At 44.1% G+C, this 18,415-nt stretch overlaps 3 protein-coding genes across 3 annotated transcripts; 1 reads left to right on the top strand and 2 right to left on the bottom strand.

Annotated features, from left to right (window-relative positions):
• Nucleotides 1-3,909: 3,909 nt before the first annotated feature.
• SERLADRAFT_411948 (uncharacterized protein) lies at nucleotides 3,910-6,361 on the bottom strand (the record flags this gene model as incomplete). The annotated part of the gene is made up of 6 exons (XM_007324220.1): nucleotides 3,910-4,263; nucleotides 4,317-4,490; nucleotides 4,546-4,565; nucleotides 4,610-4,724; nucleotides 4,780-5,064; nucleotides 5,111-6,361. 6 exons carry the CDS (start codon nucleotides 6,359-6,361, stop codon nucleotides 3,910-3,912), a joined length of 2,199 nt encoding a protein of 732 aa, XP_007324282.1.
• A 1,102-nt stretch (nucleotides 6,362-7,463) lies between these two features.
• Nucleotides 7,464-15,524, top strand: SERLADRAFT_374768 (uncharacterized protein; the record flags this gene model as incomplete). The annotated part of the gene is made up of 8 exons (XM_007324219.1): nucleotides 7,464-8,238; nucleotides 8,354-8,516; nucleotides 8,565-8,694; nucleotides 8,758-8,853; nucleotides 13,885-13,943; nucleotides 14,169-14,581; nucleotides 14,720-14,806; nucleotides 14,860-15,524. 8 exons carry the CDS (start codon nucleotides 7,464-7,466, stop codon nucleotides 15,522-15,524), a joined length of 2,388 nt encoding a protein of 795 aa, XP_007324281.1.
• Nucleotides 15,525-17,182: 1,658 nt separating this feature from the next.
• On the bottom strand, nucleotides 17,183-17,703 carry SERLADRAFT_403273 (uncharacterized protein; the record flags this gene model as incomplete). The annotated part of the gene is made up of 1 exon (XM_007324218.1): nucleotides 17,183-17,703. A coding segment is annotated over one exon (157 nt), but the record flags the coding sequence as incomplete, so codon positions are not given.
• Between the last annotated feature and the right edge of the window lie 712 nt (nucleotides 17,704-18,415).

Here is an 18,415-nt window from a genome sequence, read left to right as displayed (position 1 = left end):
GAGTACCATGACTTCTGGAAAGTCTTTTCAAAACATAAATCAGAGCGCTTCCCAGAGGCTAAGCCTTGGGACCATGCTATAGATTTGAAGGACACCTTCAAACCGAGAAAAGGACACATGATACCACTCTCTGCTCCAGAAAGAGATGAGGTCTCAAGTTTCATAGATGAACAGCTTAGGAAGGGTTACATCAGACCTTCCAAAAGCCTTATGACGTCCCCAGTGTTCTTCATTCCTAAAAAGGATGGTAAGAAGCGTATGATTATAGACTATCGTTACGTGAATGAGCACACAGTTAAAAATGTGTATCCGCTACCTTTGATCAGTCAGCTAGTAGACAAATTGGCTGGTGCCAAGATCTTGACAAAGATGGATCTCAGATGGGGGTACAATAACGTACAAATCAAAGAAACAGATGCTTGGAAGGCCGCGTTCACGTGCCACCGAGGATCCTTTGAACCCCTCATTATGTTTTTTGGGTTGACCAATTCACCGGCGACCTTCCAGAGCATGATGAACGAGATCTTTGCGGATATGGAAAACTGTGTCGTCATCTACAACGACAATTTATTAATAATCTACAAAGTCAGACGATGAGACTGAGCATGACAGGATCGTGCAAGAAGTCCTTCGACGTTTACAGGAACGGCACCTATTCGTCAAACCCAAAAAATGTAATTTTAAAGTGAAGGAAGTAGACTTCCTCAGTATGATCATAGGCCAGAACGGAATCAGGATGGATCCTGAGAAAGTTCAAGCTATTTTGGAGTGGCCAGAACCTACTTGCGTCAAAGGAGTTAGGGCCTTCCTTGGCTTAGGCAATTTCTACCAAAGGTTTATCAAAAACTTCACAAAAATCACAAGACCGTTGAACGATCTCACTAAAAAGGACATTGTTTGGCACTGGGGCGCCAAAGAACAAGAAGCTTTTAATAAGCTTAAACAGGCGTTTACAATGGCGCCCATATTAGCATTTCCAGAATTAGACAAAGAGTTCCGGCTAGAAACCGACTCTTCTGATTTTGCTACTGGGGCTGTTTTGTCAATTAAATGCCCTGACGATCTTTGGAGGCCTTGTGCCTATTTATCGCATAGTTTGTCGCCTACAGAGCGCAACTATCAAATATATGATAAAGAGATGCTGGCCATCATTAGAGCTTTAGAGCACTGGCAGCACTACTTAGAAGGTGCTAGGCACCAATTTGAAATTTGGACTGATCATAAGAATCTGGAATATTTTATGACGGCCCGAGACTTGAACCGAAGACAGGCCCACTACGCGGTATACTTGTCAAGGTTTAATTATAAATTAATTCATAAGCCTGGCCAATGTTAGAATCGGGCAGGATTCCGATCTTCTGGAAGTCTTCAAGAAAGACATCTCCTCAGAAGAGAAGGCGCACCTTGACGGCAATGAAAACTATTTATGGGAAGACGGGCTCTTCCATTTTAAAGACAAAATCTATGTGCCTGAGTCCGCAAGGATCAAGGCAATAGATAGACATCACGACACTCCAGTGGCTGGGCACCCTGGGTGGCAACGAACAATGGAGTTGATCTCCAGAAACTACATGTGGCCTGGCATGGTCAAAGACGTACAGGGATATGTAAAATCCTGTCTGAGATGTGCCATGGCAAAAAATTCTCATCAACCGCCGGCCGGTAAACTTATGCCAAATCTGATACCAACTGGTCCCTGGCAGGATATATTGGTTGATTTCACAACAGATCTGCCCGAGTCAAATGGGTACAATTCAGTAATAGTGGTAGTCGATCGCTTCTCCAAAGAAGTAGTATTCATACCTACCAATAAAACCATTACCGCCGCGGGTACGGCAGATTTATTTAAAGATTTTGTATGGTCTATCTATGGGTTACCAGAAACGGTGATCTCCGATAGGGGACCTCAATTCACTAGCGAATTTACAGAAGAATTATGCAAGATGCTGGGCATCAAACCTAAATTATCAACGGTGTTCCATCCGCAAACTGATGGACAAACGGAGAGACTCCACCAGGAGTTGAAACAATATCTCCGGATATTTATTAATGACAGACAGACAGATTGGGCCAAGTGGCTAAAGATAGCCCAGTTCTCTTATAATATCAAACAGTCGTCGGCTACAGGAAAGGCACCATTTGAGGTTACTAGATCATACCTCCCCAGAATGGGTGTAGAACCTGGTAAAAGCAAGAACGAGGCTGCTGGGAACATGGCCAAGGACATGAAAGCTGTCTTAGACAAAACGCGCAAGGCACTATTTAAAACTGCAGAGCAAATGAAAGACAGGGCAGAGCGTAGACGCTCCAAGGCCCCTGACTACAAGGTCGGCGACCTGGTCTGGTTAGATACCGACCACTTAAAATTAAAAGATCGGCAGTCTAGAAAACTGACCGAAAAGTGGATTGGCCCTTACCAGATTAAGGAAGTCAAACCCAACGCAGTGGAGCTGGAACTCCCAAAACGGATGAGGGTAGTACCCACGGTCAATATAAGCCGTGTGAAACCCTACAAAGGGCCGCTGCCGGGACAGCGTGTAGACCGGCCCGGACCAGTTGTAGTCACCCAGGAAGGTGAAGAAGAGTTTGAAGTCGAATGGGTGGTGGATGCACGCTTGAAGCGTGGTAAATTAGAGTTCCTAGTCCTATGGAAGGGCTATGGAGACAAGGACAGAACGTGGGAACCAGAAGCCCATCTGGACAATTCCCGCAACGCTGTTCACGAATTTTATTCTAAGAATCCCTCAGCTCCTAGGAAGCTTAGAGGCATGGATTCAAATCTTTTTAATTCTCTTTTTCAACCTATGCCCGAAAATTTTACCACTACCTCCGGTATTTGGTCTCGCCTGGAAGTCGAGCCTTAGAAGGGGGGTAGTGTTACAATAACACAATTTTCGGACCTTCCCTTTACTTTTATTTCTCTGCTTTAAACCTTTACTTTAGCTTTCACACATGGTGCCACACGGCACTTCCCCTTTTTTCCAAACTCCTCTTTCTCGCGCCGCGTTGCCTTTTTTTTTATTATAGACACAATTCTCTCACACAGTGGAGCTGGCCATGCGGGCTAGGCCCCATGACATCATCAGCCACTGTCGCTATCAACTGTATAGTACATATGTACAAATAACCCTGTAGTAGTATATATACCCCAATAAATCCAGGAGACTCCTCAGCGAGTCCTCCTGTTGTTAACCAACTAACTCTCTGCAGCCTAAAGGGTAACCACTCCCTCATCATCTTCCTTATAGTGTGTTTCTGTGTGCGCCAGAGTAACTAACTCTTGGTTGTTACATTACATTTATTAGAGATCACCTTAAACTACATCAGTAAAAGTCGAGCTTACTTTTTTGATCTTAATTGAGCTTAATTGCCATTTAAGACGACTTAAGACACAATATTTTCCAAGTACAAAGCCCTCCTTCAAGATCAACCAAGGAGGTTGCTGCTCTGGATTTGAGCTTATGGCCATCTAGATTTGAGCTTATAACCGTCTGGATTCAAGCTTATGGCTGTCTTGACAAGGCCTTAAGATGACTTGGAAATCCATTAAAGGACTGTTAAAACACTTATAAGGCACTTCAAGGAGAGACAAAGCACAAAAACAGTTCATTATAAGACAATTTCAAGGCATAGTAACTAAGCATAGCAAGATAATCAAAAAACAAGTAAGAGTAAAGCAGGGGAAAAAAATGAAACAATCCAGTCCAAATGAGCATATAGCGGCATGTAACGACTCAGAAAACAATCATTAGTGGACAGAAATGTATAATGGATGCGTTGGGGAGAGTTGCTAATCATCAGCTTAATTGCATATGGACCATCAGATCCTAGCAGCAGCACACTGATATCTGTGATTGTAATTGCAATATCAGCCATCAGTGACGAGAAATGAGAATGAGGAATGTAACCTTAGACATCAACAAGGCAAGCACAAGGATCTTCAGAGTCATTGTCCACAGAAGAGGACACTGCACTTTTAGGAATCCTCGCAAACACTTTGGCTTTTTGTACAATGTCTTCAATAGAGTCCTGTTTGAGTTTCTGAATGGACAAGCAATAATAGCGGGTCACTTGTCCCCAGTTAGTATCAGAGAATAACGCATGACTAGCGGTCTCCTTCCCGGTTGATTTATTCAGCTTGGGGATGGGCTTTATAAGCACCTTCGAAGATGCCTTCCCCTCATTTGCGGTACCATTACCGCCCTCTGAGTTTTCATCCCACATGATTTGTTTTTTTGCCCACATTGTGAAAATATGCTCGACCTAAAATAAAATAAAAGATTATCAAAGTGCCAAAGAGTGCATATATTACTTACAGCGGCAGCAGACAAGGCCAGAGCCCCTACAGGAGGGAACTTCTGAACGTCAGATGAATTCACTGGAACACCAGCTGCTCTCAATGCTTTGACCTCCACAGCACCGGATATAGAATTAAGGTGTGATGCAAACATCTGTAAGATGAATGTTGAGCGAAACAATTCTTGGTGTTCCTACATTTCCATCAGTTATGGGGAAAATTTCAAAACAATTTGAGATCAGACTCACTGAAGCGCTGTCCCCTACATCTTCGTAGAGAAAAGCAAAGTCTTCAATCATGCTTTGAGAAAACAATTGGCGGTTGATGTATGTGTCATAGAATCAGGGTCAGATGCAAAGAAGTGCTCAACAATTACAGCAGCTGCTGAACCAAAGCTACCACGCCATTCAGAAACCCGTTGGCCAAGCTAAAATAAGGGAAAATGAGTGAATATATAAGTCATTGAAATGGCAAGAGCTTACTATACGATATACGGGGCCATTGGGGGTAATTGTGTATGGAATGTCCGGGAAGATGACATCCCAGATGGCTTGCATGGCTGGAATGGCCTTTGAGTCCTCAATGCTCCACGGATTTTTCTGAGATGCTGCCCATTTTTCATATGTGGGTACAAACACGCTGTGCCAGCGGCCACCTTCAAGACAGCCTTCAGGTAAATTGGCATTCCTAGTCTTTGCTATAGTTTCGGTCTTTGCACGCTTTACAGGGAAAACATCGGTTGTCTTCTCAATTTTCACAGAAGAAACCTGCTAATGTTTATCAGCGTTAAACAGATGGGAAAAAAAAACTTACTGAGCTTAATCCGCGTTTTTTCCCTGCTAATGCATGATCTCTTTTGTCTGTCTCAAGTTTGTCCTCTAGACCTCCCATTTGGTACTGCAAAGCTGCCTCTGTATCCTGTGTGTCTCTGGAAATGGGGCCTTTTTGCACAGACACTGGCACCGAGGTACAGGAACTACGTGTTGTTTTATTGAAGAAGCTTGACGCAGAAGAGCCTTTTTCACTGAGACTTGAGGTGCCGTGTAGGCCTTTTTTAGACTCCTTTTCCAACATAATGACCTTTGAACACCATGATTTGATGCCAGAGAGCTTGGAATTTGGTGGCTCTATGGATTTTGTAGGCCTTAAGTTCCGGTAGAAGAGCAGTGTGGTTTCAGTGAGGTAGAGCATGTTGTTGTTGCGGTGGTAATAGTGATCAGTGATTGCGGTGATAAGCTTCAGGAAGAAACTGACTTTTGCACATGGCTTTTGGCCACCAACTTGAGCCGCCACTGGTTTCATAGCCGCAACCTCCATGTTGCTTTGAGCAGCTGGTGCAGCTGGCTGCTTTCGCAACGCTGTAACAGCTGTTCTCCCACTCATAGTTACCTTCAACTTTTTTCTTTGACACTTTCCTTCCTTGTTGCTGGAATCAATTTCAATCACCTTGCTTCTTTGGGTGCAAGGTAAGGCGGTTTCTCTTTCATCCATAAGTTCTAAACCTGCATGATCTGAGTCAGAACCTGCAGCCTGGGATTGTTCATCTGGTGTCGACCTGAGCTCCATCTCGTTTTCCTGAAGCTCAAATGGCCCATAGTGCTGAGGCTGAGATGACTCAAGGTAGTCATAATTTGGAACCCACGAAGATTTGATATCAACGTAGTTCGGTCCCTGTGGCTCAATGACTCCTTGACGCTGGGATGGTTCATCATCATAGAGGTCTGCTACAGCATCTCCATCCTCACTGGCTGTAACTGATTTTCCTCTCTCTTCCTCGCTATCAGGTACAGTCCTCATGCTACTCATGCGATGAACTAAGCGGCACTGAGAGGGTGGGGGCATTGTCAATGAAGCCTCCCCATCCTCAAGCACCTGCTTATCTTCAATTGCTGCCACCGCTGCAAGTCCTGCTCGCACCCCTTGTTCAACTTGCTCCAATGTAAGTTCTTCTTTCTTCTTTGCTGCTGTGATCTCAGCCTTTGTACACCTTTTGCATTGCAGTTCCAGCAAAACTTTGCCAGGATGTTGGCTAGCATTTTTTGCGCAAGTAGTCGGGTGGGTCATTTGAAGGTGAAAGGAGTTGTGGAGCAGTTAGGGGGGGGGATATTGAACAATGAGGTGGTTCAAGGTAAGTGTGAGGAATCGATTTTTCTTATCGCATTCCCGTCATGTCGTGGTTAGCAGACTCAATCCCCGTCACTCCTCTTGCCCTTGGACTAGAGATTACAGCAGGTGTCTTATTACTTTTATCATTTTTCTTTTTATTCTCTCTTCATACTCACATTCTATCGTACCTACAACGAGGTAGACTTGTTGTTGACCCTCGAGAAGATATCCAGATGAAATAGCCACGATCCAGTGCTATGTCTGGGAATACTTCGGAGGAATATTGATAAGCAAAGAAGGTTGTGAGTCAGCGCCTTCTCATGGGCTTACTGATACAGCCAATTGCACATCCCTTACCAATACATCTTCTCATACGATTAGTAAATACGATAGATCGGACCACCTTCTCCTTTTTTCTTATTGGTTAGCTAGCTGGTCAGACCACTTTCTCAGTTCTTCCCTTTCTCGGACTGACCATCGCCGTTCACTATATAAAGAGGTACATACTCGATGTATTGTTCTCTAGTTCAATATTAGTTTGGATTTGCGCTTATACCGATACTCTTCATTCTCATACCCTGATTCACCGCCTTCCAGCAAGGACTTGACCAGGCATTGTGCTTTGTTATATAGCTTCGTATTTGTTGCCTGATAGTAAGTGTGACTAAAACAATTTATGCTTGTTTTGAGACTCAATTCTGAGTCTTGTCGCACGATCCCGAGTCGCATAGCAGTCAATTGCTCATTCACACACTTTCATGGGCTATAATGGCTCCAGTCCCTCGTATTCAGCGTGTTCGGCGCCCTCAAAGGATACAGACCATCCCATGTGAAATCCAGCAATGCAAACACTGGTTCTGGAATACCTCAGGCCTCGAGAAACACATGCATACTTTTCACAAGAACACTCAACTCTTTTGCCTGCCCCAATTGCCCACCCACATGCCAAATGTACTGATGGATGTAGACAGAGGCGAAATAAACAATAATTGAAGTGTTCCAGATGGAAACAAGCAAGAACCACCCAGTCAGTCTGAGTACGAATACCACAGATATCTTAATGGTAAGTCCCTCAAAGTTTCCTGGCGACATTTGGCTAAATCACAGAACAGGCAAGCCATGTGATGAGAACGGCCAATGCCTACCACCAAACACTCCACCAACTATTCCTCAACGCCCGTCTCGCTCTGAGTGGATGCCGTACAGGGATTGTATTGAGTTTGAGACAGCAGAACTGCTCTATACAAAGACACAGATGTTGGCAGGAGACATTAATACTCTTACAGAGCTATGGAGAGCCTCATTTATAAAACATGGCATAGACGACGCTCAAATTCCATTTTCTGACAAGGACAACTTATACCGGACCATTGATGCGACCCCTATTGGTGGTGTACCATGGGATTTGTTTTCGCTTAGTTACAATGGAGAAGTACCTCAGGAAAATGCGCCGCCATGGATGTCACAAAGTTTTGACGTCTGGTACCGCAGTCCACAAATGATAGTACACAACATACTATCTAATTCTGATTTCAAGGATAATATTGACTATGTACCTTACCGGGAGTTTTGTGCAAATGGAAAACGGAAGTACAAAGACTTCATGTCGGGTAATTGGGCATGGAAAGAGGCCAACATCATCGCAGAAGACCAAAGCACACACGGATCGACATTTGTACCCATCATACTCGGTAGTGACAAAACGACTGTTTCCGTTGCAACAGGACAAAATGAATATTACCCGATATATATCTCTATTGGTAATGTTCACAACAGTGTTTGTCAAGCCCATCAAAATGCTCTTGCTCTCTTAGGGTTTCTTTCTATACCAAAAAGTGTGTATTTTTTTCATATCATTCCTTCATTCAACTAACTTTTACTAAGCCGATAAGAAATATGGGAATGACACAAGGTTTCGCAATTTTTGATGACAAATGTTCCACACGTCAGTATCAGCTATTCTTCAAGATCTCAAGCCAGCCATGACCACCCCGGAGGTTGTTCGCTGTGCTGACCAGCACTTCCAGCGAGTTGTGTATGGGATTGGCCCATACATAGCAGACTATCCTGAACAAGCCTTACTAGCTTGTATTGTTCAGGGATGGTGTCCTCGGTATGCATCTCAACTCTTTAAAAGTAAACTCGGCTGATATTGGTGTAGTTGTACTGCAGCACCCAATAATCTTGATGGCAAAGCTGGTTGGCGCTCAAGGTTACACACTGAGGCATTGATCAAAGCCTTTGACCGAGGGATTCTGTGGGATCAGTATGGATTAGTAGCAGATATCACAGTAAGTCTCATGCCGTGGTTAATTTCGAGGATCTGTACTAATATATCTTTTGATTAAAAATAGCCTTTTACCAACAACTTTCCCCGAGTCGACATACATAAAACTCTCGTCCCAGATCTCCTTCATCAAGTCATTAAGGGCACATTCAAGGATCACCTTGTATCTGTTAGAATATACTCTGACATACCAATACTCCATAGGATAATACCTCTGATTTGTAAGCCAGCCCAGTATGCAGCAGCTATTCTGTGTAAGACGTCCATGGTTGCATGTCATGTTTAAGATCCTACATTGTATAACCTTGACCATATAGCTCAATTGGTAGAGCAGCTGGCATGTATCCAGAAGGTTCCAGGTTCAATCCCTGGTCTGGTCAATATCCAATTTTAACAGGTTATGAGCCCTGTGCTCTAGCCATCTTCCTGACTTCATACCTCATCATCCAAGCACCCTACTGCTTATCCCTCTTGCAAATTGTCTTCTGGGTCTCTGGTAACCCTCTCTATCATCTCTGTTTGCTTTGATTCCATCTGGATTACTCCCTATAAGCCTTTGTTGCTTGGAACCTCATTTTGGACGCTTTTTTGGCCTTATCAGTGCCATATCTCACCCAATCCTTATCTGATTGTCCCCAAACTCCTACCATTGTCTTCTACGACCTTGAAAACCCTAGGAGACTCCTCAGAGTGGTGGATTTTGAGTTTGATCTCCCTGTGAGCCCCTATCATTTTCTGATCACCACTTCCACCCCTATTATACCCCTCCACTCCCTGTGCTTCGTTTCTGGCCATACTTGGCCTATCTATTGCACCATATAATCGCTCCCCACACCTATATTTTGGGGGCAATCCATCCACTCCATCTGTCCCTGTGACAATTTCGATTTTTTTTGGCCTATATTTTCGCTTTTTGGCATATCTGGTGCTTGCATAAAGCTCCAATCTTCTCTGCTCTGTCCATTATCAGATAGAACAAGCCTATAGACTGTGAAGCTCGCCTGCATTGCCTCAGTTTGCTGTTTCCCAGAGCCTCTCTCAGTCTGCGGTGTTTGGGGAGCTTAAGTCACTTTGTTGACTCATATACAAGCCCTTTTAACCAACACTGTCTCGAGGCGATTTCTCTGTTAATATCAGTGTAGTATTGAAAGGGGAACACAGGCGTAACCCTGTAGTATCACTAGGAGGCCTTAGCACCCTCCTGGACCGCTTTTGGACCGCTCTTTTGGACCCTTTGGACCTTTCTGTGCACTTTTTGGACCTTCTCCATTATCCACCTCCACTGCTTCGCCAGCTCATTTCCACACCATGGATAAAACTAAATGTACTCCTCATTCATATTCTGCTCCTACTCATTGTTCTTGCTCATCTCCTAACTGCCATCATTGTAATCAATCTGCCATATCTGGTGCAAAATACCATTTTTCTACTGTGGTTGCAGAGTCGGCTAGAAATGCAAGCCTCCACTCTATTCATCCCTCTGACTTACACTGCCCTCTCCAGCTTGATGCCAACATTGATTGGAATGCAGACACAGGTGCCACTTCTCATATGACACCTCATCGTCACTGGATTCGCAATTATGCACCATATCGTGTTCCCATAAAGCTAGCAGATCATACTGTTGTTTATTCAGCTGGTATTGGTACTGTGGTGTTTAACCCTATCATCAATGGCAAGGAATCAAGGGCTGTAGAATTCTCCAGAGTGCTGCATGTACCAGATCTTCGAAATAATCTCCTCTCAGTTTTGTACTTAACTCGTCAAAGTGGTTTTAAAGTCATCATTTCATCTCAATTTATGTCCTTCATACATGGCAACACTCTCTTATTCACTGCAACCATCAACAACAATAATGCTGCATTCTTTGATGGATCCACTGTTTCTTGTGTTGAATTGGGACACTTTTCTGCAACAATTCCACTTGACTTAAACCTTTGGCATTGAAGATTGGCTCACCACCACTATGCTGATGTCAAGAAATTGACACAAGAAAACCTTGTTACTGGAATGACACTTGAGTCTAAATCTACTCCTGATCCTATCTGTGAACCATGTCTGTCTGGAAAAATGTCTGCCAACCCATTCCCTTCATCTTCTCATCGCTCTGCTCACCCTCTAGACCTCATCCACTCTGATGTACACCAAGTCTCCTCCCCTTCATTCTCTGGGTATCGATATTGGGTCACCTTCATCGATGATTACACTCGATTTTGTGTTGTTGTCCCTTTGAAGGCCAAGTCAGATGTCTTTAATGCTTTCAAGAGTTTCAAGGCTTATGCTGAGACTCAATTAGAGCGAAAAATCAAGGCTCTGCGCGATGACAAAGGGGGAGAGTACATCTCCAAGGAGTTTGAGCAATTCACAGATGATCATGGCATTGTCAGACAGCATACCACCCGGAATAGGCCTCAGCAGAATGGAGTTGCAGAAAGAGCAAACAGGCTTCTCTCTGAAAGAATCACTACCATGCTTTCAGAGTCTGGATTGCCTAATATCTTCTGGGGTGAATGCCTAGGTGCCTTGGTGCATGTCTGGAATAGGTGTCCCACTGATGCAGTGGTCAATGCTACTCCTTATCAATTGTGGCATGGACATAAACCAGACATGTCACACCTTCGTGTTTGGGGGTGCACTGCTTATGTGCATGTGCAAAAGGATAAGAGAGGTGTTTTTGGCTCTCACATGGAGAAATGTGTGTTCATTGGTTACCCTGCTGGGTACAAGGGTTGGAAATTCTACAATCCTACCACCAAACACACCATTATCTCTGAAAGAGCTGATTTTGATGAGCGCTACTTCCCTGGCTTGAAAAAGACTTCTACCACTGCCATTCCTACTCCACATTTGCCACCTTCACTTCCCATGCCTTTGGGCCTGGATGAGGATGTCCCTGCACCAGGTCCAGGGGGAGATATTGACCCACCAGCTGTACTTCAGCAACCTCAGCAACCTCAGCACTTGCCTGATGATGGGCCTGATTTGGACCTTGATGCAAAACCACCTGTGAATCAACCTCTTGAGCTTCCAGATCACCCTCCTCATCGCTCACCTTCTCCTGACTTGCCTATTGCACTGAGACGCCCTGCAAGGGCTAGGAGACCACCTAGACCATGGTGGCTTCAACACAGACAACCTACTCCTGCCATTGAGAGTGATAACGGTGAGAGTAGTGATTCTGAGGCAGTTGATGATGAAGTGGCACACTTTGGAGACTCTGCTGAGCCTAGGTCATTTGCAGATGCAATGAAGCGTCCTGATGCAGATAAATGGAGAGAAGCAGCCATGGAAGAGCTCCAAGCTCATGAGCACAATGGAACTTGGTCACTTGTGGAACTACCTCCTGGAGAAAAGGCAATTGGTGGCAAGTGGGTCTTTAAGATCAAGCACAACTCCGATGGCTCCATTGAGCGCTACAAGGCCAGATATGTGGCTAAAGGTTACAACCAGCGCCCTGGCTTTGACTTCCTTGAAATATTTGCACCCACTGTTCGCATCTCATCTATCAGAGTTATCCTTGCAATTGCTGCCATCCACAACCTCTATTTACACCCACTGTTCGCATCTCATCTATCAGAGTTATCCTTGCAATTGCTGCCATCCACAACCTCCATTTGCTCTCCATTGACATCTCTCATGCATTTCTCAATGGTGTCATGGATGTAAAGGTCTACATGCAGCAACCAGAGGGATTCCATCAAGGTGGTCGTAATCTGGTCTGCCAACTCAACAAGGCCATTTATGGGACCAAGCAAGGAGGCAGGATGTGGAACCAGAAGATGCACATTGTGCTTGAAAAACTCGGATTTAATCGCACTTACTCTGACTCTGCCATCTATGTGTTTAATAGAGGTGGAGTGCGCATTATTCTACCTGTCTTTGTTGATGACATGACACTGGCATCCACATCCAATTCTGCACTTGACCAAGCTGTCAAGGACCTCTCTCAGCACTTCAAACTTCGTGATCTTGGCCCTACTTCCTACCTACTTGGCATTTCCATCACCAGAGACCTCAGCAATCGCACCATCTCCCTCTCCCAACATCAGTACACTCTGGACATTCTGGAGCGCTTTGGCATGAAGGACTGCAAGCCTGTGTCCACTCCAATGGACCCCGGTTCACGCCTCACCAAGGATATGTCTCCCAAGACACCAGAAGAAGTGCAACTGATAAAGGACATTCCCTATCTTGCTGCTGTTGGTGCTCTGATGCATTTGGCCACCACCACTCGTCCTGACATTACCTATACTGTTGGAGTTCTTGCCAGATTCAATTCCAATCCTGGGCCCACTCACTGGGGTGCTGTCAAGCACTTATTCCGCTACTTGCAAGGCACCCTCAATCACTCACTTGTCCTTGGCCCTGATCCTAATTCCACTGAACTCTTCACCACTTTCTCTGATGCTGATCATGGTGGTGACAAGGACTCTGGACGTTCTACTGGTGCTTACCTTGTCAAGATTGGATCTGGTGCTGTCTCTTGGAGTTCCAAACTTCAAAGCATTGTTGCTCTTTCCACCATTGAGGCAGAATATATTGCTGCTGTTGAAGCTGGCAAGGAGATCTGCTGAATGCGAAATCTGCTGAAGAAAATAGGCTGTCCTATCACCTCTCCTTCCACCCTTCACATTGACAACCAATCTGCCATCTCTGTGTCCAAGAATCCTGAACACCATGGTCGAATGAAGCACCTTGATTTACGCTGGCATTGGTTGAAAGATATTGTTGGCTCTGGCCAAATTGCTCCCACCTTTGTGCCCACTGCTGAAATGCCTGCTGATTTGTTGACCAAGGCTCTGGCTAAGCCTAAAGTTGACATGTTCAGACAGATAATGGGACTTGTTAGATCAGGGGGGAGCTAATGCTTGGGAGGTGCAGCATCAGGGGGGAGTGTTAGTTTTGGTGATTCTGCACCTAGTTGTGCTATCTATTTTCCCTTCTTTCTAAATCACTTTCCTCTTTATTTTTTTTGCTGTATTATTCAGTATTCACTGAGCATTCTATAATTTCGCCTTTGTGGCTGATTTGTTTACCTTTGTTTACAAAACTTCGGACTAGTATTGCAGAGTCCAGTATTCCTATTCTTTAGTTACTCATACTGGACTCTAGTTCTGTCCCTGTTAGCTCTCAGCAAGTGGCTAGACACTTCCCAGAAGTTCTCAATTGAACAGTATCATGGGTGGAAGAATAGTTAGTCAAAACCCATGGGAGAAAACAAGCAGATGAAATAATGGATGACATAGATGTTCAGTATGTATTAATTAGTATCTCATTTTTATATATCAGGCTCTGACAATCTGTTCAGTATCTCTGCTGCACCATTATTTCCAGGCCTCTGACGATTTCCTCAAGGTCGTGGGTTTAAGCAGTGGACTGGAGATGATTCCAAGGCTTTAATGAAGGTTTTTATGTTTCTTTTTACTACTGAACTATAGTATACTGAACTCAACTACATGTACCACCTGACGTAGTCAGAACATTTCAGGCTTTTCTTGAATTTTGCTATTTTGTATGGTGTGATTCACATGATGAAGACACCCTTGTGCTTGTACAAGATGTCCTATCAAGATTCCATCGGTACCATATTATCTTCCAGAATGTTGGTGTTCGGCAAAATGGCTTTTCTCTCCCCCGCCAACATTCTCTGGTACATTATCTCATGCTAATCAGAATATTTGGCTCTCCAAATGGCCTATGTTCCTCAATCACAGAGTCAAAGCATATCAAAGCAGTCAAGGAGCCATGGCATTGTTCAAGCCGTTTTGAGGCGCTTGGCCAGATGTTACTCGTCAATCAAAGACTCAACAAATTAGCAGCGGCCCGAGTTGATTTCACAGACTGGGGGATGCTTTCTGACCATATTCTCAATTATGCAAACACTATATTAGGTATGTAACATAGTCTATTCCAGCTGTCCTTTAACTATTTACTCATCCGTTATCTAGTTGATAATCATGATATGGTGGGGATGCCGGATGACCACAATCAAGCCGCCAATCGTATTTCATCTCAACACAACAATGAAGCAAATCACTTTGATGACGCTGATGAGGAAAGTGGACCTGTTTCTGATGTGGGTGTAGTGAGCCATGTAGAACTTGCAAAGTGTCTACGTACATTCTTTTCTGCCTCTTCTTGTCCATTAACTGATGTCTCCTTGAACCAGAGTCTGGCTATCCACAAAGGGTGAAACAGCTTAGTGCTTGGATCAACCAATCCCAACTGCATGAAATGATCCGACAATTTTTATTTGATCAGCTTCACAGAAGTCTGAATGATTCAGAAGGCTCCAATGTTCCCCTTTCTTGCTGCCCTCTTTTCAATTCAAAAATCGCTGTTCACCACTCCGCCGTAGCATTTTTTTATGCACCAAGCAATCCCAGTGGGATTGGTGGGATGCGACGAGAGACAATTCAAGCGTGTCCGTCATGGCGGGGCGGTCCTTCTCGCTATGACTGTGTGTTTGTTGAACATGACCCCACTGCTCTTGCAATGCAAGGACTTGATGTTGTTCGAGTTCACCTTTTTTTTTCTTTTGTATATGATGGGATATTTTATCCATGCGCACTGATTCAGTGGTTCTCACACATTGCTGATCACCCAGATGAACTGACTGGCTTATGGATGGTTCAACCAGACGTCAATGAAGAAGGCTATCCAGCCCTCAAAATTATACATGTTGATTGCATTTTGCAGGCTGCTCATTTACTCCCAATTTATGGTGATTGTTTCATGCCCAGAGAACTTTCCTTTTCCAATTCCCTTGATGCTTTCCATGCCTACTATGTCAATAAATTTATTGATCACCATGCTTTCGGAATAGCTTCCTGATCTCTTATTTTTGCCTTGTAAATTTTATTACACTTAGTTTTTGTCTTAGCAGGCACTTGGTTTTACTTTTGTTGTAATCAAATATGTTGATTTCTCTTATGAAACTTGATACTTTTCTGGGTACCTTAGTAGACCTTGAAGTCGAGCAAGTTTGATCTTAGGTTGACTTTGTCACCTTTGTCAGCTTGATCTAGCTTAAAAGTAACATTAAGCTGTCTAAAACGACCAAAGTAACTTTGACTTTTACTGATGTAACATCTATTGTAGCTTCACTTAGATAGCTTCACTTAGATAAATAATAAAGTTGTTTCTATAGCCTTTTAGGCAGCGGCTGAGCTTCACTTAGATTTATTATATCCAATATCATACCACAATGCAAATCGGGAAGGCCCTCACATTCTTGAAGAACATCTTTCAGAATAAGATTCAGTCTCTTCTCCATGAAAATAGCCAGTCATGCAGCTTGATTTGACATTGGGCTACTCACCTGTGTAGCGAAAAGGCGTTGAATATGCTTTATGATAACATGTAATTCTTGTCAGGCGCTTGGGCTCATTGTCAAACTGGCCTACGAGCTTCTTGCAAGAAGAAACGAGAAACATTCTTACTGCCGAGATGGTACGTACAAACACAGGTGTTGCATACAAGAAGCTGGCTTAAATAGTTTGACAATTTCTTATGGAAAGCCGGACAGTCACGGTTCATATATTATTCTGACTTCCCATTACAGTAACAGGACTTCGAACACTCTGACGTGACGAGGGTCCCAGGGCCCTGCCTCCTACCACCACACTGCGCACGATGCACAGTGTCATGCACCAAAGTTGATTGGTAGCATGGACAGGTGTCAATAACGAAGCGAATATTCAAAAAGACTCGCCTTTGCGCCACACAGGCACAGTGCCACGTGGAATAGTAATTAATATTGCCCTTTTGAACTTGTGGCTGATCAGCACCACCTCTATTAGGCAATCCAGTCACGCTCACCTTTGCTTTTCCATCCGGTACTTTCCGCATTTCGGCATTTCGGCAAATTTTCGCGTCGCCACTGGCTACACATTGCATTGCGCCCTCGCTTTTGTCGTTTCCCTTACTCCCCTTCCTTTGCCTAGCCCCACCATGGGCCCCTTCCTCTCCTTTTTATTCTCACCTGACGGTCATTTCTGGATCCCCATTCTAATCCACTTTTCCGTCACCTCCACCCTCCTCCTCCTCATCTTATTTGCACCCCCACCATTTCTGATGTCACCACTTCCTATCCGCTTCCATCGCCGATCCGTTGACTACCACGTGCCACTGCTGATATCAGCAAAGCCCCGGCGGCCGGTCCAAATAGGGCAACAGGTCCATCTTCATGACGTTGATCTGCCATCATATACTATCAAAACATTGGTCGCTTGTCTTGCCTGGTTGGAGCGTGGGTGGGTAGTTTTTGAGCTGGAGAAGGTTCATCCCCTTGCGTCGCCCATGTTCATCGCTGTCCCATTCACTTGGGTACACTTATCTTTTGTCCATCGTCTTCGCTACAGCTACACCTACCACACGCTGTCAGGCAACAAATACGAAGCTATATAACAAAGCCCAATGTCTGGTCAAGTCCTTCCTTGAAGGCGGTGAATCAGAGTATGAGAATGAAGAGTATCGGTAAGAGCGCAAATCCAAACTAATATTGAACTGGAGAACAATACATCAAGTATGTACTTCTCTATATAGTGAACGACGATGGTCAGACCGAGAAAGGGAAGTACTGAGAAAGTGGTCTGACCAGCTAGCTAACCAATAAGAATAAAAGGAAGAAAGTGGTCCGATCTATCGTCTTTACTAATCGTATAAGAAAGCGTATTGGTAAGGGATGTACGATTGGCTGTATCAGTAAGCCCAGGAGAAGGCGCTGACTCACAACCTTCTTCGCTTATCAATATTCCTCCGAAGTATCCCCAGACATAGCACTGGATCGTGACTATGTCATCTGGATATCTTCTCGAGGGTCGACAACGAGTCTACCTCGTTGTAGGTACGATAGAACGTGAGTGTGAAGAGAGAATAAGAAGAAAAATGATAAAAGTAATAAGACACCTGCTGTAATCTCTAGTCCAAGAGCAAGAGGAGTGACGGGGATTGAGTCTGCTAACCACGACATGACGGGAATGCGATAAGAAAAATCGATTCCTCACACACGCTGCCTGGGACTCACTTGTTCCAAATTGGAACTACTCCTCTCCCTCCCTCGTTTGATCAGGTGGTCCAACACAACCAGTCCATTGGTAAGGCCATGGAACTGTTGGATTTGGACTAGGTGGTGGACCGGTGGCTCCAGTTTCTTTTTCTTCAGCAGAACATTCATTTACAGTGCGATTATTTTTGATTTTTGAATCATTTTTATGGACACATATTTTTTTAGAATGCCTGACTGACAATAAAGGAACTGTGTTGATACTGATAGTGTTTTGCCTTGCCCTTTTTTTACTGCATCTTCCCATGACATCATGATTTTCCTGCTCTTTTTTTGCTATTGGACTTTACTTTATGGTTGTACAAACCTGTGACATTACTCACAGCATTCATTGTTCTATCTCTTTCTTTTCCTTTTTTGACAATCTTATCCTGTACTACCTACGCAGGATTTGTCAGCATACATTCCTTCCTTCATGTTCTTTCTCATTCTTTTTGCACAGCTATACTGTGCATAGCCTACTTTTCTTTCACTATATAAACCCCTGTATTTTACCTTGTAAAAAAACATGAACTCCAATCCAGACTTCTCCTCTACTCTCAAGTTCACTACTCTGCTACTTGTGATCCAGTGTGGTCACAACACTTTACACTTCTACCACTGTCAACTGCTGTCATTGTCACTTCCCACTTTTGAAGTCATTGTCATCCCTTTCGAT

This window comes from Serpula lacrymans, assembly GCF_000218685.1.
Source record: "Serpula lacrymans var. lacrymans S7.9 unplaced genomic scaffold SERLAscaffold_18, whole genome shotgun sequence".
Classification (NCBI taxonomy): Eukaryota; Fungi; Basidiomycota; class Agaricomycetes; order Boletales; family Serpulaceae; genus Serpula; species Serpula lacrymans.
Note: the sequence above shows the minus strand (reverse complement) of the source record. Positions and strands in the feature narration are given on the sequence as shown.